This window comes from Uloborus diversus, chromosome 8 (genome assembly GCF_026930045.1).
Source record: "Uloborus diversus isolate 005 chromosome 8, Udiv.v.3.1, whole genome shotgun sequence".
Taxonomy (NCBI): Eukaryota; Metazoa; Arthropoda; class Arachnida; order Araneae; family Uloboridae; genus Uloborus; species Uloborus diversus.
The window spans coordinates 26269176-26293053 of NC_072738.1; the positions used below are offsets into that span (position 1 = coordinate 26269176).

Consider the following 23878-nt stretch of genomic DNA (forward strand, 5'->3'; position numbering starts at 1 on the left):
ACTTTGGTGGAAAATGACCGACTCTGACTCTTGAACTTTTAAACCCTCGACTTCCAACTCCGACTCCTTTTTCCAAAAATTAGTCCGACTCCACAGCCCTGCTTTCAATGCGTCCCGAAAATGATAGTGAATCCTTGTTATGTATGTGCCTGACGAATCAATCGCTATTGAGATTGTATATTCAGTAACAACTCAGTTCCTTCCCCACTATTGTTTTCTCTTAATATTTCAAATATAGAAAAAAATGAAGACTCATTGCGTATGTGTAATGTAAAAATCTAATGTTTTCTCTTCTTTCTTTAAGTTTTAGGTGAAGATTCTTCAAGCATTAACAGTGGAAGCAATTGCAGTTTCGCATAACATAGAGACGTGTGACCACGCACTGGTTTACAGCTGACAGTAGTGCCGCAGTTGCGTACATGACTATTGTCACCATAAGTTTCCCTGGAATTTCGCGTTTTTAGAAGAAGAGCTGAAAATTCTCGAGAATGAAAAGAAGCAAAGCCCTTCCCCTATGCTGTTTTCACACTAATTGCTACAGCAATGGAATCTTTGTCGATTTTCTGCATACGTCATTGGGCGTTTTTGGTTCTTCATACTTCATTAGTCATAACTAACTTAATACGCCCTCGCCTTCCTACTTACTCATTGGCTATCATTCGTACTATCATTAAATATTACTTTCAGTCAAAGGATTATGATTGGTTGAGTTCTCTTTGACGTTATTTTAAACTTCTGTAATTGACGAGTCGAACCGCACCATGCTACGGACACTCGCTGGTTGGATAAATTTACTTTATTTACCAGTTTGTTGGCACTCTCAGCTTCAATGGGAATCGTCTGCTTCCCGTCCGGTTTATTCTCTCGCCCAGACTCAGACGTATAAGCTCTAAAACGAACAAATCTGTGATTTCTGGATGTGACAACTGGGCTTTCTGTTCAATTGCATGTTGATATATCTTTGTCGTATGCGCACTGCTTACAGTAACAGTTGATTACGTCGCCGTTATCTCGCCACCGTCGCAATGTGTGTGAAATCAGCATTATTGTAGTTGGGACTGGTGAAAGTGTTTACGTGTTTCAGCTTTGCATTTAACGTACTGACTTCATCACTTTACGGTTATCATATCATGGATAACAATTTCTGACTTACAGTCATTGTAATGTTGCATCAAGTAAAATTTATGTAGACTTTTTTTTAATAAAATGTAATAGATTTATAAATAGTTCTTATGATTCAGAATACACTGAGTTACTCACTTTAGAACATGTTTGAATCCAAACTAACTGATTATGCAGTCAATGGAAATCTGTTTTGTTTTATTTTTCACTTCGTCATGCTCTTCAAATTCCAACGATTCACTCCGGTTGCCAGAAGCGAAAATGCTGCCATGTGCAGGGCCCGATAAAGATATTAAAAGACTCTAGGCCAAACAGTTTTTCGAGGTCCCCTGTTTTCAAACCAGGGGATTACAATTTTCGCCATTGGCTACAGCGTTACAATTTTTGCCATTGGCTAAAGCATATCAAGCAATTCGGAGATTTCCTAAAAAAAGTTGGAGCCTTAGGCCCCAGTCCTGTTAGCATATTCCGTAATCAGGCCAGGCTGTGGGCAGGTAAAGGGCAGTAACAGCAAATTTTTCATTTACATTTTAATCATCTATTGTACACTGTAAAAGTAATTCAGAAACGTTTCTGGAAGATAATGAGCAGCTAATGTACCCAGTTTGAACCAGTAACATGCCTTGCCAAAACCAAGAACGTTTTCCGCTAAATTTCAATCTCCCTCCTAAAAATTGAACAGGAATCTTTTTGAAGAATTCAGAAATCTTCCTGGTTAATGCCGGTCGTGTCTCTTGAACTTTTCAAGAAAACTTAAGTTGGTTTAGAATAATTGCCGGTCACCTTCCTGATTTAAGAAGAAAGCGTTATTGCCAATGCTAAGACAGAATTGAAAGTAAGTACTAAGCATCTCACTTACTTGCAATTCTTGCAGAGTCACGGAATCCAGAGTCTTGGTTTATTCTTATTGGTAGCTTAGTCAATCTGGACGGGCAGTAATCAGATTGAAGCCGAATTCGGTTGCGATCAGTTTGGTTTATTTATTACGATTTGGAATTTTTCTATTCCCGTAAATAATTGAAGGATTGAGAATGCGGTAGAATTAATTACGTAAATCCTTTTTCATAATTAATTGTAAATTTCGAAAACTAGTTAAAGACAAATTATTTTTTGCTTTCACGACTTTTAACAGATAAAAATAAACAGTAATGTTCTATTTACTTAACTTCAAGCTGATATTGATCATAATAATTTTTTTCATGTGTTCACTCACTGCTTAGACATAATTGTTATCATTATTTTTATCATTATTGCATTATTTTCGACAACAAAATCGAAAAAAAAACCCATCCAGAAACCTCATTCATTAAAAAAAGTACAATAAGAGTAAATTGTGAGTATCGAAAACTTGATTCATTTCAACAGAAAACCCCAAAACTATCCCAAAAAACCGGCCAAGATATAATAGACAAAAATAAGTTTTTAGAAAATTAAAACGAGTTACACCTGAAATATCTTTGGAAGATTGATTTGGATCTAATACTTTTTTATCTCAAGGGAATAATGATGTTTTTTACTACAATACAGGTGATTTTTACATTATTATAACTTTGAAAAACATCATACGAAACAGTACAAGATGCAGAAAGTAGGGGGCCTTTTTTGCTGCGGTGCTGTTCGCACCGGTGAAAAACCGTTGCCACTTCTATACAGCGAACCCGTAGGACATTAATCTCCTTCTTTCTACTCCGTAGTTATTTTATTTATCAGCATCAATATACAGTCTGCGAAACCTTTTTTTTTCACGTACCGCTTGCCATTTTGTTTACTCCACCTTCTTCACAATCTGGAATGCAAGAATAAAAAGTGATTTACATAATACTTCACAACTCAAGCGCTCGAATACGCTACCTTACGGTGATTTACAAAATTACAGAGAAAGGTAAAACATTGCGTTCCACGTGTGTCTATTGGTATACATAGCAACAGAAATTGTTTCGTCCCTTAATGATTTACTCGAGCTTTTAAAGATAATGCTAGATTTCATTATTTCCCTCTAAAAAATGAGTTGATTGTCGTAAATGGCAAAAGCGTAAACACAAGGAAACTCTGTATTAACAAGCTTCGTATTTGCATTATATTAACAACGAATATGCTCGTCTGTTCGAAGCATTTTTTTTTAAAGAGGATAACGTTATGTTGGTTTAGGTTTATAGTTTTAGTATCGTGCGAGCAAAACCCTTGGCGAGATTTTCCATGTCAGTTATACCGTTTTTATTTTTTTATGATGAGTGAATTAAAATGGTAGAAAGAGTACAGAATTCGATAAGTTTAACGAAATAGTGGAATTTCAATTAAAAAGAAAACTACCACCATATATCCATGAGAATTTTATTGATGATTTGCATAGCGTGACCGAATTCAATCATAATTCAGAAATTAGAAAAGTACGAAACAGAAAAAATTAAAATTCACCGATTCGGCAATTTGAGAAATGACTCAGCTACAAATGTATGTAAAACAATTAGCGTTAGCCAAACAAGACAAATAAATATTATCTACCTCTTTTGATGATCAATCGTAATGTCATGTAATTAAACTATCTAGCATTAAATGTAATTCTTGTCAGTTTTTGGCCACAACGAAAATGTAGTTCCATCAAGAATTCATAAATATCGAATTCAACATCGTGGAAATGGCTGCTTCGAACTACAAACTACGTAATTTGCATTAATTTTTGACGTTTAGTATAATACTTCTTGAATTCTCATTTCTTTCTACATGGACCAGAATATCCACAAGACTTTAAAAAATAATTTAAAAGGAATAAAACAAAAAAATCATATACACAAACAAAAATTACTAGGCCTATTTGCATTTTCTACGCTACGGCATGCGTTTGTTTTACCTTTTTCATCCTTCATTAGACGGTGGCTGCAGGGCCCCCTATAGTTTGTTGGAGTTACGAATAACTGTGTTGCATAAAAATAGTATAACAGTTTATTTATTTATTTACTAGCAAAAATACCCGGCGTTGCCTGGGTTAGCAATAATTATGAGAAAAAATCGTTACTTGCATTTGTTTTCTGTTTTAAGTGAAAGAACTTAAAACACACCTTTTTGACGTGATTTAAAATCTAGATTCTTCTTTACTCATAAAACTAAAGTAGCAATAAGTAAAAAGAGCAAAATAGTATTCATTTAGAAACGAAAACACGAAATTTAAGCACATACAAATTTGAAGAATTTCCGAAATATGAAATTAAACTTCACATGTTTAAAAAGATTTATCAGTTAATACTTATTTTTTTTTTACATAGAGTCTTACCTTCTCTGTATGTCTATTGAAGAACGAACTGTTTAAAAAAAAATGTAGCCACGCGCTCCTGATCCCCTTAAACTTGCTTTAGTTATTTTGGAAAATTTCAATTACTGTGGATTCTTGGTGAGATTTAAAATGTTGCCGAATTTGCGGGAATCGTTTTGGGATACCTTGGATAATGCTCCCCCCTCCTTACTTTGTTAAAACGGTATGTTACTAATTTTGGGGATATTTCGATACTTGGGAATCTGGCTATCTTTCTTCATTGACGTTAATTTTTGGCTCCAGCGCCTGAGCGAGAGGTATTTTTCTTTGCAAATCAAAACAAAGAGATCGGAAATATCTATTCACATAGGGTTACTATAAATCAGCAGGGTTACCAAAATAAAATTATTTACGCCCAAAATGAGACGACCGCGCCAGATTCCCAATTATCGAAATATCCCCCTAATTTTTGTTAAAGAGATATTGTCGCCATATGCTAAGATACTTTTGGTCACCATAAAATGGCGCTAAACAATTTCAACCGAAATGTTTCCAAAATAAGTAGTAAAATTTGGCGATGGTTTGAATTTGTGCACAAAGTCACATTAATGGAAGTTTTTGTGCTGTTTATGGATTTACATAATTTAGTTGATGGATTATTTTACAGTAAAAAATGTTTTTTAAAGATTCTTTGATTGACGATATTTTGTTTACATGGTGAAAGCTGACAAATATTATTACGTAGTCTTTGACTTCAAAAACCGCGACAGTTGAAAAAACTGCCAAATGCATTCGCTACTGAAATCTTTCTGCATAAATTTTGGCGAGGTTTCTGCTGTTAGATTGGATAATGATTAAAAAATCCGATCAGCACAAATAATTAAAAAAAACATTAATTACACTGAAGTTCCGTTTAAATGGAAAATAATCAACCAAATCTAGTTATTTTCAGCCAATCTTGGGGAAAAAAGAAAAAACGTTACTTTAAGATTTGACTTCAGAAAAGTCTCAGTCAGACGAAACACATAAAAATTCAACAATTCTAACTATGAACTGGGAGTTGAAATGATACACTAAATAATGAATTGGGTTGAGGAAAGCTTTCGAACATGGAACAAAAAAAGCTAATAACTCGTTTTTCATACAACTTAGAACTTTGTAACAGATGCCATCTTCAGCAGAAAAATAAGCGCTTTCGATGGACACATAATTTTAATATGTGCACGTATTTTTTCACCGTCATATTGGGGCATTTATGCGAAAATTTGGACAAATTAGAATAAAAAAGGAACTATCAATCGGATTTTTTTCGAACTGGTCTACAAACCTCCTCAGTACCAAAAAAGAACAAACGGTGAAAGTTTCAGCCAAATCTACCGGGAAGTTTCTGAGATCTTAGGGAACAAATTTACCAACATTCATTTATATATATATATATAGATTATCATTATATTATTATTATATTATTATCATTCCATTACATTAAAATTAATAGTAAAAATCTTCATTAATACAGCTGAAATCCATGTCTTCGGCCGGCTAACAAAAATTGTAAAACGGTCTGTTACTAATTTTCGTCAAAAAGATATTGTCGCCAAATACTGATATACTTCTAGTCACCATAACATGGAGCTAAACATTTTCATCCAAAATGTTTCCAAAATGAGTAGTAAAGTTTGGCGATTGTTTGAAAATGTGTAAAAAGAAAAATTTAAGGAAGTTTTTGTGCTCTTTAATGGATTTGCCTAATTTAGTTTATGGTGGATTATTTTACATCTTGAAAAAAGTTTTAAAGATCCTTTTTATGGCGATATTTTGTTTACATGGTGAAAGCTGAGAAACATTGGCTTCAAAAACAGCGACAGTTGAAAAAATTGCACAAATGTATTCGCATAAGCTATTACGAAGAAGCGAGTTCCATAAATTTTGAAAATATCAACAACAGAACGTGTAAGAAAATAATTACATTTTTGGCAAGGTTGAAATCAATCTGAGTGTCCCATTCAGCGTTGAATTTATACCAATCCGGGCGGCATTAAAATAATTTTCAATATTGCTGCATATTATGAAAAACAATACGGGTGTCAAGTATTTTTAAATAAGACTAAGCTACTATACTTTTAAACACATAAAACGTTCAAAACCTGAATACTTATGAAGTGGAAAAAACGTTCAGATTTGAGTTAGAATGAGGGTTTCAGTTTTAAAATATCGTCAACAGTCCCTCTAAAAATATGTATCTGAATAAAGAAAGTAGTCATCCCCACCCCTCCCTTCGGAATAAGAAAAATTTTCAAAATAACTTCAACATTCTGTTTTTGGTTTTGGTTTATCCCCAGTTTTGCCGACATTTCAAACTTCCCTCCCGCCTTTAATATTTTAATATATCAAAAGGTATGATTAAATAAGAAAACGGGGGGGGGGGACGAAATGTGGGCTAAACTGGGAAGACACCCTTTTTTAACCCCAACAGAATTAGCATAATAGCTTTAAAAAAATTCCCTTTTTAATGAATTCTCGAAACGTCATCTTAGAATATCGACGTCAGTCCCTCAAAATCAACATCAGCATCAACCATTCTGAAATAACGATAACGGCTCATCTAAAAATCTCCATTACATTAAAATTTATAGTAAAAATCTTCATTAATACAGTTAAAATCCATGTCTTCGGCCGGCTAACAAAAATTGTAAAACGGTCTGTTACTAATTTTCGTCAAAAAGATATTGTCGCCAAATCCTGATATACTTCTAGTCACCATAACATGGAGCTAAACATTTTCATCCAAAATGTTTCCAAAATGAGTAGTAAAATTTGACGATTGTTTGAAAATGTGTAAAAAGAAAAATTTATGGAAGTTTTTGTGCTCTTTAATGGATTTGCCTAATTTAGTTTATGGTGGATTATTTGACGTCTTGAAAAAAGTTTTAAAGATTCTTTTAATGGCGATATTTTGTTAACAGCGGCAGTTGAAAAAATTGCACAAATGTATTCGCATAAGCTACTGAAATCTTTGCAAAGAGTTTGGCGAGATTTCTACTGGTAGATTGGATCATGAGTCTGATCGCACAAATAATAAAAATATAACAATAATTTCATTAAAGTTCCATTTAAATGGAAAATCAGCCAAATCCATTTATTATCAGCCAATCTTGTGAAAAAACGTTACTTTAAAATTTGACTTGAGAAAAGCCTCGAACAGTCACACGAAACGCAAAAATATTGAACAGTACAACAATTCTAGCTATCAACTGAGAGTTGAGATGATACACTAAATAATGAATTAGGTTGAGGAGAGCCTTCGAACATGGAACAAAAAAAAGCTCATATCTCGTTTTTCATACAACTTAGAACTTTGTAACAGATGCCATCTTCAGCAGAAAAATAAGCGCTTTCGATGGACACATAATTTTAATATGTGCACGTATTTTTTCACCGTCATATTGGGGCATTTATGCGAAAATTTGGACATCTTAATATATGTTTAATATATGTTTGTATTAATGTTTTTTTTAATTATTTGTGCTGATCGGATTTTTTAATCATTATCCAATCTAACAGCAGAAACCTCGCCAAAATTTATGCAGAAAGATTTCAGTAGCGAATGCATTTGGCAGTTTTTTCAACTGTCGCGGTTTTTGAAGTCAAAGACTACGTAATAATGTTTGTCAGCTTTCACCATGTAAACAAAATATCGTCAATCAAAGAATCTTTAAAAACATTTTTTACTGTAAAATAATCCAGCAACTAAATTATGTAAATCCATAAACAGCATAAAAACTTCCATTAATGTGACTTTGTGCACAAATTCAAACCATCGCCAAATTTTACTACTTATTTTGGAAACATTTCGGTTGAAATTGTTTAGCGCCATTTTATGGTGACCAAAAGTATCTTAGCATATGGCGACAATATCTCTTTAACAAAAATTAGGGGGATATTTCGATAATTGGGAATCTGGCGCGGTCGTCGCATTTTGGGCGTAAATAATTTTATTTTGGTAACCCTGCTGATTTATAGTAACCCTATGTGAATAGATATTTCCGATCTCTTTGTTTTGATTTGCAAAGAAAAATACCTCTCGCTCAGGCGCTGGAGCCAAAAATTAACGTCAATGAAGAAAGATAGCCAGATTCCCAATTATCGAAATATCCCCAAAATTAGTAACATACCGTTTTACAAAGTAAGGAGGGGGAGCATTATCCAAGGTATCCCAAAACGATTCCCGCAAATTCGGCAACATTTTAAATCTCACCAAGAATCCACAGTAATTGAAATTTTCCAAAATAACTAAAGCAAGTTTAAGGGGATCAGGAGCGCGTGGCTACATTTTTTTTTAAACAGTTCGTTCTTCAATAGACATACAGAGAAGGTAAGACTCTATGTAAAAAAAAATAAGTATTAACTGATAAATCTTTTTAAACATGTGAAGTTTAATTTCATATTTCGGAAATTCTTCAAATTTGTATGTGCTTAAATTTCGTGTTTTCGTTTCTAAATGAATACTATTTTGCTCTTTTTACTTATTGCTACTTTAGTTTTATGAGTAAAGAAGAATCTAGATTTTAAATCACGTCAAAAAGGTGTGTTTTAAGTTCTTTCACTTAAAACAGAAAACAAATGCAAGTAACGATTGTTTCTCATAATTATTGCTAACCCAGGCAACGCCGGGTATTTTTGCTAGTATTAGAATAAAAAAGGAACTAACAATCGGATCTTTTTCGAACTAGTCTACAAACCTCCCCAGTACCAAAAAGAACAAACGGTGAAAGTTTCAGCCAAATCTGCCGGGTAGTTTCTGAGATCTTAGGGAACAAATTTACCAAACTCCATTTTTATATATTAAGATTTATTGAAAGCCCATATGGTTTGTTTAGTTAATTTTCATTTATTTATCTTTAACTTTTTTTTAAAAAATCAAATAATTTTTGCGTAATTGTTTTTAAATGCTGACTTGGTACTCGTTAATCTTCCTGTTCGAGCTAATAAACACCAAGGTTTTTTTTTATACGTTAGCTAGAACATACTTCCATCATAGCAGATTATTGTAGTTTAGTGATGTAGGGTATACCGACCAGTGAATGAACACTACTCAAGTAAATGAACAGCGCGTCATTTTTTTAAAAAAAAAATAAGCTTCCAAAACTTTTTTTCTGAATAAATTCACTACAAAAGCGTTCTTTACTGATATTCTAAGCTATCTGACACCTGATTGGTTACTTTGGATACGTATTTTTTTTCATGGAAAAAATTTGAAGTTTTTTACTGCCGTGAATCGTTCTTTCTCTCTTTTAAAATAATATGGCTGGTATCGTGCTAGCAATTATTTTGATACATATTATTTTTATTGATAAATTTTATTTTTTAACTCTACGAAAGAAAAATTAAGTATACATATTTAGACTATGGATTTAAATTGTTTCAGGCAATGCAGAATGCGTAGATTTTCAGGTGGAGAGGTGTTCAGTCACTGGGTACGAAAAATTGCGAAAATCCAGTGAATGAACAATGGCAAAATTTCTTTTGATTTGAAAAAAAATTTGAAGTTTCTTTGAGATATTTTCCTTTTCCTACTTTTTTGTAATGCAGATAGTTTTATATGCTTATTTATTTATGTATTTCATTATATATTTTATAATTTCTTTATTTTTGTCTTTGCAAACAATGCCCTTTTTTACTGAGTTTTATCTTTTATCTATCTAAATCTCTATCTGTATATTAACCTACCTACCTACATCTATCTTTCTATATCTTTATCTCTCTTGATAGATAGACAGGTAGATAGAGAGATAAAGAAATAGAAATATATATACAAAGAGAGAGAAGAGATAGGTAGATATGTATGTATGTTTGTGTATAGATAGACAGATAAATAGATAGAGGAAGATATAGAGATCAGATATATAAAAAATAAGAGGTAAATAGATATATAGGTAGATAAATATAAAGATAGAATAGGTAGGTAGATAGATAGATCGATAGATTTATTTATAGATAAATAGATAGGTAGTGGTTAATAGATAGGTAGATAGAGAGACTAATATAGAGATAGATAGATAGCTAGGTAGAGAGACCTGACATAAAGATGGATAGTAGATATAGAGACAGGTAGATAGATAGACAGGTCAAAAAGCAGGTAGATAGATAGATAAATAGATAAGTAGATAAGTATATAGATAAGTAAATAGATAGGATAGATTGCTATAGATGGATAGATAAGTAGATATATAAGTAGATAAATTGATAGATAGATAGATAAGATATATAAATAGATAGATAGATAAGTAGATATATAAATAAGCACATAGAGAGATAGATAACTAGATATATAGATAAGTACATAGATAGATAGATAAATAGATATAGATAGTTATATAGATAGATAGATAGATAGATCTCAAGGAAACTTAGTTTCTTTTTGAATCAACAATTTATCATGTTCATTCACTGGACCAATTTGTGTTCATTTACTGGTTTCGAAGTGTTCATTCACTGGGTCGTGGTTCCATTTTTTCTTTAAACACCTAAAAAAGTCGGAAGCGGTACCATTTAAGTTCCCGCGATTTTTTAGAGACATTTACATAGATCAATTAAAATGTTTTATTTATTATGATCTATATAGTATAGAATTTAAAATTGCTAGGGTTTTTAAAAAATGAAATTGTTCTTAACTGTTCATTCACTGGTCGGTCCTACCTTATACTGCTCACGGTCAGTTTCTCTTTCCCGAGAGGTTTTCAGTGGCAAAAATATTTTCATGTCTCATATTTGTAACACTATGATGAGTAGGATGATCATAAGTAGGATGAGTGGTAAGAAAAGTTTTCTTATAACGCCTATCCAGATTGATGGAAAAAAAAGTAACTGTTGAACAGCCGTTTCTGCAAATATACCAGATTGAGAACTTTTCATTTTCTTTCAGTAAGTTAAAATTCACGGACGAAATTGCTTTTCTTTGCTTAAAAGTTAAACACACCTAAGAAAGGGACCACAGCCATCTTAACACAAGGTCTGCGCGCTCATTCAGCGTGGCAGCCCGCGAACGCGGTTTGTTTACATCTCATAATAGCTTTGCAGTGAACAAAAATTTATATATATTTTTTTGAATTCATTGAGAAAGCAGTTGGGTTTTACATAAAAAGTCTGATACATCTCTCAATTAAAATTTTATAACGTTAATCGACACAAAATTTTCTTAAATATTAAAATGAATAAAAATGTATGCATATGACACATTAAATATTATATTCTGCTGTATACATGGTGTTCCGTTTTAACCTGCAAAACCTCTATTTTCGCAACCGTTCGTCCTAGATACATACTTCCAACTGCAAAAATGTTCAACATCAGATGCAGAGATCAGATATTAAAAGCTCGAAGCAAAAATAAAAATGAGTCGAAAATACAAAATTTAACTTTTAATACGGGTACTAGGTCCCCTAACTTATATTTAAAGAAATAATCTCTATTGAAAGACATTACTAACACCAAAAATTTGACACTTGTGCGGCCCAAAACTAAAGGAGATATTCGAATTCAAAGTTTTAAGGGAACATATAGAAGAGGAGCTTAGAACTTATCGTCCTTTCATAAGAATGACAGGTTGTCGAAATAAAAAAACATTATTTCTATTTTTTTTCTAGCTTACTACATGGCGTTGCCCGAGTGTTACTCAATGCAACATTTCTTTTAGTTCATAAAATAGATGAATTCTATCTACACTGTAAAAAAATTCCGAAACGTTACTGGGTATTTCCGTGTTACGTTTCGGGATTTTACTGGTTTTTATCCAATTCCTGGAAAAATCAAGTATCATCGTCAAAAGGTTTCCTGAATTGCTACAAGTTCACGAATGCAGACTTTTCACTGTTGTAAAAAATATTTTTAGCTCCCAGATTTAAATATTAACTGAGCGTATTTATAAAATGTATCGGCTTCAGTTCATTAATGGCCATTGTAATTAAGCTCCCAAAAGGAGTGAACAAGTATGGACTACGTTGCTCTGCAATCTCGTTACTCACCAGCAATGCTGTCTTAGCTTTGGCCATGCTTGCAATAATGCTCTTGGAACTTGATTGATAAATCAGGAAGATGCCGAGCTATTATATTACACCTTCCTAAGTTTACTCAAATTTTCCAGAGACAAGACTGGTTTTAAATGGGAATATTTCTGAATTTTTCAGGAGGCTTTCAGTATAATGTCAAGAAGGTTACTGAATTTCAGCGAAAAACATGCCTGGATTTTGCAAAATATGTTACTGGCAGAAATTGGGCACATCAGCTGCCTACTATTTCCCAGGAACGTTCCTGAATCTTTTCACAGTGTAAATGAGAGTAAAAAATTGCAATCAAACCACTTTCTAGGCCCAAATCCTCAAAACACTGTAAATAGCACAGAAGATCGAGCATTTGCAAAAAAAAATAGCATCAAGTAAAAACGAAAAAGCATGAGGCATGCTGTCGGGGTTTTGTCGTGTTCACTGGCACAATTTCTGCCGTTGAATCAGACGGGCGGTACATCCAATGTCTTAATTTAAAGACAAATGATTGTCTTTTGCACGTCTTGTGGGACAACCTTTTACGTGATGCTTCGAATACGAAAAGTGTTTTGCTGCTTTACACGTTTTTGTTTACCCCAAAGCATCAAAGCATGCTATAGTGCTCTTCAGATCCATTTTATTCTGGAAAAAAATCATGGAATATCTTCCTAGAAAGTGTCGTGAGTAAAATTCAATGTCTTTTATCAAGCACAAAAATGTGCAAAGTATGCTTATTGGACACCATTACAATATTTTCAGATTAATAGAAAATTCTTCAATGCTCCAAAAGCTAAACAGATAATCCACCGTACAGAAAATGAAAAAAATCAGACTTGTTAATAGACGTTAACATTCCGTTTTACAGATTTTCTGGCGGTGTTTTTACTGTCAAAGTATCACGTGTTAGTTAGACTCATTTTACAAATTTTTGTAAGTGTTCAAGTATGTAAGTACATTCTGTAGAACACGTTCACTTAGTATAAATAACTTTACAAAATGTGTCTGCTTGCCCTTTCCATGGCTATTTAATGGCATGCCATGGAGTAAAATTGGATAAGTGTAACTTGCATAAAAAGACGTACGTGAACTACATTTTATTTTCTTATACTTATGTCAAAATTCTATTTTCGTAGATAAAAATGACAGTTAGACAGTAATATTGATGTCTTGCAACGATTTAAAATTTGTATAGATTTAAATTTTATTTCACATTGATGCAGGTAGTGAGATCAATAATTTAAGTTTGCTGCTCTAGAGTATTCCTTTGAGAATATCGAAATTTTAATTTACAGAGGCACAGTCGTCATGAGGGGTAGGAGTGGTTTCACTGAATATTAGTTACCATTGATAGTTAGTTATTATTTTAAGTTACAAAAAGCATTAAAAATGGAAGTAGGTAAACGCGAACTTATGGAACGAACTATATAAAAATCGTCAATTGAACTGCGTTATAGAGAAAGAAGGCGCGCAAATTTTGTCCACTTTCCGCGTCAGTTTTTTTTTTTTTTTTTACATTTTTTTCTCGCCATAAAATTAAAAAAAAATAATAATAATTTGAATTTTGACATCTTGAATTCAAATTAGGTTTTTCGCAATCACGTGTGCATGTGTTTATGTCTGTGTGTAGGCATGTGTGTGTGGGTATGTGTGTATGTGTGTGTGTATATGTGTGTAGTTGCGGGTGTGTGTGTAGGTGTGCATGTATGCGCGTGTGTGTGTGTAGGATATGGACGCAACCTGGAGACGGTTTTCGCTAGAGGAGCAGCATCGTACGGTGGTGCTGCAGAGGGAGGCGGGGGGGAAATAAAATCAAAGGACTCCACAACAGTCAAATGAGAACAAAATAAGCAATGTGATTGCTCAAAAAAAAAAAAAAAAAACCACCCGTCTTGTTTGTACTTACAACTATATAACGATTCTTTTGTTTATATTTTATAAAAGCTTGTTGCACATTTTGTTTCTCTTATCCGTAGCTTCAAATCGAAGGAAATGTATTTCCACGTTTTGAAACGTAATCTAAAAACTAAAAAGTTAAATGATTCAAAATTTTCTAAATTGTAAATTTCACTCAAAACTTGCTCCTTAATACTGTTCTTAGTCCTCCTTCCAGTAGCAAGAAGAAATACAATTTTGAGTGAACCCAACATTAAGCATTCAACATAAACCTATATGGGAAATAGGATGTGCAATGCATTCAATGTACTTAATCGCCAGCCCTTATGACTTATTGATCGTAACAGCGAGCTTAAGTAATTTCTTGAAGTTTAAAGTATGATCAATCGCGATTCGTGGTTATACGTAAGATACAAAACCTTCACCTTATCCCTTCACGGTTAAGAGAGTTGCTTCTATTACTTTGATACATGTTCGTTCTTATCATACACATTTTTTTCAATGAAAGTTGAAATGCTTAGTGGTAGTTACAAACTTTCAATATTTTTCGATTGTTTACAATAACAGTCATCGAACTGAGCCTTTTAACTTGAAATTGAGCTTTGCTCAACTTATTTCACGATAAAGACTATAAGGAAATCCTTTATAATGTGGCGCAACCTTTCATCATGTCCTTTTCAGTAGCAATCTCTTTGTGTCAAAAGTTGCATCACACCAACTAGCTGGTTTAAAATTATTGCTAGTCGGCGAAGATGTTCCATCAAGTGTACTATCGCTCGAGCGTTTAAGTAATGAAAAATTTTAAACGATTAAGAAATTTGTTTATGTAAAAATGGAGTAATTTTATGCAATTTTAAAACAGTTTAAAATTAATACTTCTTTGCAATTTTTCAAAATTTAAATTCTTACCCTTCCAAAACAACATGAATTCCGCTTAAAACTAAACTTCCGTGTGGTTATGCGGATCTAAAGGTGCACAACCTTTTATTTTACCGCCCATTGGCAATCCTAGTATGGTAGTTTCTGTACATATAATAAACGCCATCCCTCCCACTTGAAAGATTAATAATAGCTACGCTACTATGCACAAAAATGATTATTTTTCAATTCATTTCCCATATTAGTATTTTCTACCCTGGTCTTCGATAACCTGGAACGATTTCTGTTAAACTTAGTTGAACCGAATTAGGTAAATCATGGAATAGTATAAAGAACATATACATATTGCATAGCTATGTTTAAAGAGGCAAGTCATGGAATAGTATAAAGAACATATACATATTGCGTTGATTTGTTTAAGGATAATACTATATTAAATTAAATATCTGTTGCAAGGATGTCGTTTTAATAAACGTATAGTATTCTAATGCTAAAACTGCTGAAGATTGTACATCGATAACGAAAGCATTATCGATACCTATCTCATTTTGGTATTTTCTGTGCTGTTCATGTAGAAAATACTGATCAAAAATTTCGCTTATTGTTACGGTACTATTATTTGGAAACTTATTATTAGCGAAAGGCAGCAAGCAAATTAAGTCGAATCGACGATGACACCATCATAGCCCTATGTCATTGCAGGGTGTAATTCAAGAAACACTGAACAACGTCATTTCTTTTTCGCTCGGCTTGCTCGCCAAACACTTTTTCCGCGTGTCCCGAATCGACATTAACGGCCACTGTTAAGGATACATTTTGTGTTGATTGCATTTTAAATATTTGCTGGTGGTTATGTGTTGATAACCAATTTCATTTGCTTTGAACCTAGGTTCACAAATTTAAAGAGTACAGTTAATCTTTGAAGAGACCTCATTTCGGGCATTTTTTACAGGCTTCTCATTCAGACCAAATTCATAACAATATGAAAATTCGTTCGTGTAGAAAGAGATCAATTTTATGATTAAAATACAAACTTGAACGTCTTTGGATCTTTTTTAAATTCCAAAAACCAGCCTACATGATTTCCTGAGCAACTATTTACCTCTGTGCCAAATTTGGAAGAAATCCGACAAAAACTGGAAATTTGTATAAGGAACATACACTCACACACAAACACACAAACACACCCACAACAATACATCCTTTTATATATATATATATATATATATATATATATATATATATATATATATATATATATATATATATATATATATATATATATATATATATATATATATATATATATATATATATATATATATATATATATATATATATATATATATATATATATAAATATTGATTTTTTTTTTTTTTTTTTTTTTTTGAGCAATCGCGACTGCTTATTGCTTTTATTTGACTGTTTTGAATTCCTATGATTTTATTTTCCCGCCAGCACCCTCTGCAGCATCACCGTCGACCGGTTCCTAACGATGCTGCTCCTATAGTGAAAGCCGTCTCCAGGTTGCGTCCATATCCTACACTTACACGCATACATATACGCACGTACACAAACACATACACACATACATACACCTACATACATACACAAACACATACACACACGCATACATACAGACACCTACACACAACTACCCACACACTCATGCCTGCACACATACACAAACACATATGCCTACACACATACACATACCCCCCATACACACATTCATACACACAACTACACACACACTTATGCCTGCACACAGACACAAACACACCTGCCTACACACACACACACACATACCCCCTACACACAAACACATACCCCCCACACACAAACACACACGCCTACATACACACACTCGTGATTGCGAAAAACATCATTTGAATTCAAGATGTCAAAATTCAATTTTTTTTATTTATTTATTATTTTTTTTTTTTTTTGGAAATATTTAGAAAGTACTTCTGCGCGAATGTCGTAACAGTTCAAGTTTTTTTCGTCAGACCATGATGCAGTTAAGATTACATTTTAGTATTACATGCCGTTTTCATCAATACAGTGGCGGATCACCGCATAGGCGCATGAGGCGATAGCTGGGGCCTCCAAAAAAGCAAGGGGCCTCGTAGCTGCGAAGTGGACTATCCTCAAAACCAAATTTTTTTGTTTTGAGGATTTTCCGCTGACAGCCATAATTTTGAGTGGAAAATGCTCAAAACTCATGAAAATTGATATTTAATCATGAATTTTAGGTGCGGGCTGATTGCTTCCAATAGGGCCCCCTAAGGCTTAGGGGACCCCTGACTTCAGATGCCTTTGTTTGGATTTTCCTCTTTCTTCCCACAATTTCAGCATAAAATTGTGTTTTTAAATCCTCGACAAACTTATTCTGATAAAATGCACAGTTAGTCTTGCTAGCAGGCCCGGATCTGCGTACCCGCAAACCCCGAAGTGCAGGAGGAGGGGACACTGCCTGAAAGGGCCCAACGTCCCAAGAAATTAAAAAAAAATAATAATAATAATAATAATAATATTAAAAACTAGCACTAAGTTCTTATTAACGGTACGAATGTACACTGCTGGCCTCTGGGAGTGGCCCTACACAGTTTTTGCAGGGGGCCCCAAAAATTATAGATCCGGCCCTGCTTTCTAGAAGAACTTTTCCCGTTCCAAGTAGTTCTTTGACCACTTACTAGTCGGCTTCGTCTGAATAAGGAGTATGCATCTTGTTTTAAAAAAGCACTATTGATATACACTTGATGATATTTGCCCCCCCCCCCCCCCCAAACAAATGATAACCAGTCGTCATTTTTGTGTCAGTATTATATCAGTCCCTCAAAATATACCAGTCGTCTTTTGGGCGATTTTATGCCCGAGTCGGTGTTTATCTAAATAAATAAGGGGAGCAGGCAGCAGGATTTACAACATGGGGTGTAAAACTCGACCTTGGAATGGTCACTTTTCTTGACGAACAATTATATTGCCTTTCCTTATCTAGAATGCTGAAGGGAGAAGAGACAGATCTGTGGGGGGTCCAGATTGAAGTCGTTTTCACACGGTGGGCACAGCTATGTTTTCTTTCTTTACTTTTTGCAAAGTTTCCCGCTTTCCCACCAGTAACCAACCCGTAACAAGATAGTTTTATGTCGTATTTAGTTAAAAAAGTCATTTGGAAAAGGCGGGAATTTTTTCTTTTTCTTTTTTTGGAGGAAGAACGAAGAACGTTCGTCATTCGCTGTTTTGATTTGATTCACTTGTGCTCATGAACGTACTTTAGCTCTGTGTCTTCAATCAACGACAAGACCATTCCTTTTGAGATAAGTTTAATATGTTTTAATAAATATTTAATTTTTTGAATTATGCTGCAATCTTAGTGTTAAATGATAAATTTCGAAATATAATAGGCTACAATTAAAGTGGTACAAAAGATATTGCTTTTGAAAAAAAGAATATACTGTTAATTCTTCTTTAAATTATATTTCCATTACAGAGAAAAGGACCCTTTGTCAATTCATTACAAATACGCTTTATAAAATTACTCTAAAAATTTTAAATGCCTTTGCAGCGAAAGTAGTTGATTTTGAGTGTCCTAGTTCTTTCACTGGTGCCATTTGTTTGTAATATATTTTACAATTTCAACTTCATTAAGATTGATTTACTTATTAATGACAAACGTTTTATATAAAAACTAGTTGGTGCAAACCTAACCTGATAGCGTCGTAATGCAATAATTAAGATCTGCGTAGCTTTAATGCTGCCAGGTTAGGTTCTCCCCAACTATTGAAGTGTTTTCAGTTCAGGAGTGTACATTAACATTTTCCATGTACTAAAGAGCATGTTTCACTGCTTCAAAAAAGAAAAAAAAAATGATGGTAATGATTATAGAAAAAAAAAACATAGGCTTTAAGATTTGCTTGAAAACTTCTGAAAAATCATTATTTTCAAACATTAATGGAAATTAAATTATGAATCTTGAATTTCAGAAGTATATAAATATTTCAGGAAAAGTAAAAATATGAGAGTAAGAATTTCACTTGGATTCATCATAGTTGCGCGCGAACTCATTATACTTTTCTCCTCATCACCCTATTTCTTAGCGTACGCCTTAGGATTACCATCCGGAGGAATCCGAAGGCCGATGAAATCTTCAGAAAATACTCGAGCAAGAGTCCCCGAACAAACTTTTTCTTTAATATCATAAAAAAATTAAGATTTTTAAACAACAGTTAGAAAATATTTAAATGGTATAGCCTAAGAATATAAAATATTACTGAAGTTTTTAAGACCATAGTTTTGAAAAAAAATTTCACGGAAGAGCCCAGCACCTCTTTCCCGTAAAATTTTTTATCATGTAAATTTTGTCTGCAATTGCGTTTTTGAAACTTCAATTTTGAAATTGGGAAGGGGGGAGGGGCAGAGAATTGATTTCGATCTTTTTTTTTTTTTAATGACTGGGGGCACTCCCTGGGTTCCATCCCTTACCCCTAACGTTAATGGCCTATAATCGCGTTGTTAAAGCTTCAATTTCTACTACTTTCCGCTGAGACAACTGCCCCCCCCCCCCCAAACATCAGCAAAGAAAGTCTAAAATGGTGTTTTTAACCCTTCAAGTCTCAAAAATTTTCCGGGGGAGAACCCCCGGACCCCCCTTTCCTTAGCAGATCAGAAGTTTTCTCTTTCTCTCTCTCTTTTTTTTTGCTAAGTGCCTCACCCTTCTTGGACTTTTTTCTGATGGCACCACTAAATTATACTTGCATTGGAAAACTGGAGAAAACTGGGATTTTGCTAAGTACCCAGGGGTAGGAATTGTTCCTGAAATTTTCTTAAAATTTCGAGTTTTGTCCTAAAATGTCTATAATGTTCCCACTATATTCCCAACTTGTGCAGAAAAAATGAAACTTTTCATGATGATATGCCTGTATTTTAGGACAAAATAAACTTCGTAGACCTTAAGAATTTTTTTTTAAAGAAAGAGAGAAAAACCTTGCTGCTGCTACTTTTTTTCCTAGAGAAAGGCAGGGGGGGATGCAGTTAACAAAAACAAATGCTCAATATAAAACTGTTTTATCTATACTTTCTAAATCTTGCAGTCATTCCTCTTCTACAAAAAAGCTATACAACAAAATAAGAACCCAAATGTAAGCACTTGGTTCAAAAAGTATGCTTAAAACAAAAGTTAAATGTTTTGTCCCCAGGTGTACTGGGAAGATTTATTTTTATAGTACTTACATTGCGTTATAGTCTGAGCATTAGCTTGTTCTTCCAATACAAAGAGTTTGGTGCTTTGTGTTTCTGTTCAGTGAAGTTCGATAATTTCTTGCATATATAATTTTTAAATTTAGTCACTAACTTTTTGTTTTAAAAATGTGAATAGTAATTTGTTTTATTAAAATGCCATGGGAAACGAAATTCTCTTCCTTGTGGTTGAAAAAGCAGGCAGAAATAGATGCAAAATTAGCACATATGCAGAAAGGGATGAATTTAAAGCATTTTATTTTCACAGGTATTGTCTCATGCTGCTGCGGCGAGACATAAGAGGTTGACAAGTAGCTTGAAAAATCAAACTGTATTTTAAATTCCATGTTCTTTGTCTTCTACTGAAAACAAATTGATTATGATGAAGCAATCCAAAGTTTTTATTTCGAATTCACTCCACGATAAAATTTCGTAAGCGGAGGTTTTCTTATAGTTTTAGTTGTCATAAAAAACAATTATTCATTTGCATCTTCAAATGGTTTATCTGGAACTTACAGGGATATTTTTGATGATTCTGAGACACTAAAAAGTATCAGATTATCTGATAAAAAGAAAAGTATACAATAAATTTTGGACTTGCACCTTGCACTCTACTTTTAATCCCTCCTCATTAAGGACATTTTTTTCAACAACAACAAAAAAAGTAAAGAAGCAGTTGGACATATGTACATTTATTTTTACTTCATACTGATCACTGCGTTAAAGAATAAAAGATTGAATGCATTGTATTGTAATTTTCAAGATTGAATTTGAAACGTTTTATCATCCAGTGCGAAAATCAAGCTTATAAATTACGTTTAAGTTAAAAAAAAACTTGATATTTGTTGTCGTAAAAATTACTAAGCTTTTATCAAAATTGTGTCCTAAAATTTTTGAAATCACCACTCCGACCCCTGTAAATGCCAGAAAGCGGGTCTCGGAGAATCTCTCCCCCCTGTACTGATTAAATTACGAACAAATAAAGGAGGCAAAATTTTTCACTATAATGTTTTTTTTTTGTCAGAAATGTTTTTTTTTCCTGTTAAATAAGAATGTAACTGTCCCCTCCCCCCACAAAGCTTGTTCGTGTATCCAAAAAATAAAAAAAGTTATAATTTCCAGTATTGTTAATATTAGTAAGACTCTATTGTTTTTGTTGTGAGGGCCTCGGGATCAGGCTGCGCCTGGGGCCTCACAATCCCATGATCCGCCACTGCATCAATATTATGGTTTTGCTCTGTAGTATGTTTAATTTTATCTCTCGCAAACTGGAAAAGAAATCGATAATTTGCTTCGTTGATTGAAATGATTCTTCTAGGTACATACATTTCGAAATCAGTGAATTAAGTGAGTTTTATGCATACTTTCACACTAATATCCGACTCCAATATTACTCCTATATCAAACCTAAGTGATTTTATTGAAATATGCTTTGTGCTTGTGTGCGAGCTGACGTTTTTTTGAGCAATCACGATTGCTTATTGTTCTCACTTGACTGTTTTGAATTCCTATGATTTTATTTTCGCACCAGCACCCTCTGCCAGCACCACCGTCGCGTCGACCGTCCTCACGATGCTGCTCCTCTTGCGAAAACCGTCTCGGTTGCGTCCATATCCTATACACACACTCATGCCTGCGCACAGACACAAACACACACTCCTACACACACAATCATGCCTGCACACAGACACAAACACATATGCCTACATACACACACACACACACGTCATTGCGAAAAACATAATTTGAATTCAAGATGCCCAAAATTCAAATTAATATAATTTTTTTTTCTTTTTCTGGTAATAGTTTTAAAAATGTTAAAGTAACTAATGTTATGGAGAAATCAACTAAAAATTTTTAATGGGATTGTTATTTAGTTTATTCTTTTGCGAAGGGTATATGCCCACTTGGCAATGGTACGTCAATGGAGCAAAATCATTCGGAGTTAGTTTAAATTCAAGTACTTTTTAAAAAAAAGGGGGGGGGGGGGCATGAAAAATTAGCTTTGCGTGACAAAATAGAGCCTACGGAGCATGATTAATCTTTTACAGTGAGTCAATGGTTCATCGTACCTGCTCATTGATATGTAAGTATTAAGCAAACAGTGGGTGGCTTCCACTGCTAGGACTAACAAAAGAAGGATTAATGGGTCGCTTCATCTACCATGGAACATTCCCAGTCCGCTTGAGCTACGATTTTCCTTGGTCCACTCACCACCTCCTCTACTGAAGGCCACCGGACTGGTTACTTTAAGTAAGCGTTGCCGTACCAGAAAAAGGTCGAGTCAAAGGCCAGAGATCCTTATTTGACTGTTTAGCTCTCTCAACACTCGCCAACGCTTGCGCCAATCTCAAATTAAGTTTCGAATTCATTGCCATTTTTTTCACTAATACTACTCTACGGCAGAGTTCACTCGAGGATTTAGAAAATCTTCTTTTTATAGTTAAATTAATTCTGAAAATATAAAGGCATTTTCGTAACCCTACACTGTATAGAAGAGAATTTAAAAAAATAAAATCTTTGGACTTTAACAATCTATAATGGATATAATTTACAACATAAGAACAGGTAAGAATTTTGTTTTCTTTTTCAAGCCATCAATGGCTCGTTCTTTCTCGCTGATTAAATTTTTGCAAAGAAAGAAATATTTAGATATTTTTTTACATTTTGCATGAAATTCTGATCACTAAATTTTTTGTCGCCATTTCAATAATTTCAATAGAATGCAGCTACTAAATTCAGGAAAATTTGTAAGAACAAAGCTAAAAACTTGTTTTGGGGAAGGTGTTGGCGACATATTGGGAAAGATGTCGCCAAGGAAAGTAAACAAGAAAAAAAAATTTCATTGACTGCTGATGTTTTTTCAATATATTGCTTTCTTTTTCGCATCATATTCATCTGACTACTTTGGGTTGTAGATAGTGACGCATGATTTACATTAGTTCCCATGCATCTTTTAATTTTTATGCAGTATGCATTTCATATTCAATTATACATGTCTTTAAAAATACTTTATTGTGATAGCCATTGCGTTACTAAGTACGTACTTCTACGATAGCGGATGAGAAAATTTAAAGTATATTGTTTCTGTTTAAGTATGGGTCTATGATAGTTAAAATTTAAATTTTTCATTCATGTTTACTTCGTTATAATATTGATAATTAAGACATTATTTTTCGAATTTAATAAGACTCTTTAAAAATTATGCGGATGATGATAGAATGAATTGAAAATTTTGGTTACTGTAATCTCGTTATTCCTTACGTTCTTTCTTATGTATTTGCTCAATTTAAAGAGCGAAAGAGCGTTAACTTAGAAAATAAACTTTTGATTCCTCCCTTGATCTATGTTAATATTTTTGGTAAACTAATGTTCTCAAAATAATAGCTTTTAGTCCAAGAGCCCATGATAGCCAGACATACGTCATAGTATAAAGGCCCAAAATTTTCCTGCGTAAGC

At 33.5% G+C, this 23878-nt stretch overlaps 1 protein-coding gene across 1 annotated transcript in view; it reads left to right on the forward strand.

Moving 5' to 3' along the window:
* Positions 1 to 1209, forward strand: part of LOC129227740 (serine-rich adhesin for platelets-like) — a 132002-nt gene extending 130793 nt beyond the window's left edge. Inside the window, exon 8 of the mRNA XM_054862344.1 lies at positions 305 to 1209. Coding sequence (XP_054718319.1) covers positions 305 to 360 — 56 coding nt within the window. The 3' untranslated portion in view covers positions 361 to 1209. The remainder of the gene's footprint in view (positions 1 to 304) is intronic.
* Positions 1210 to 23878: the final 22669 nt, after the last annotated feature.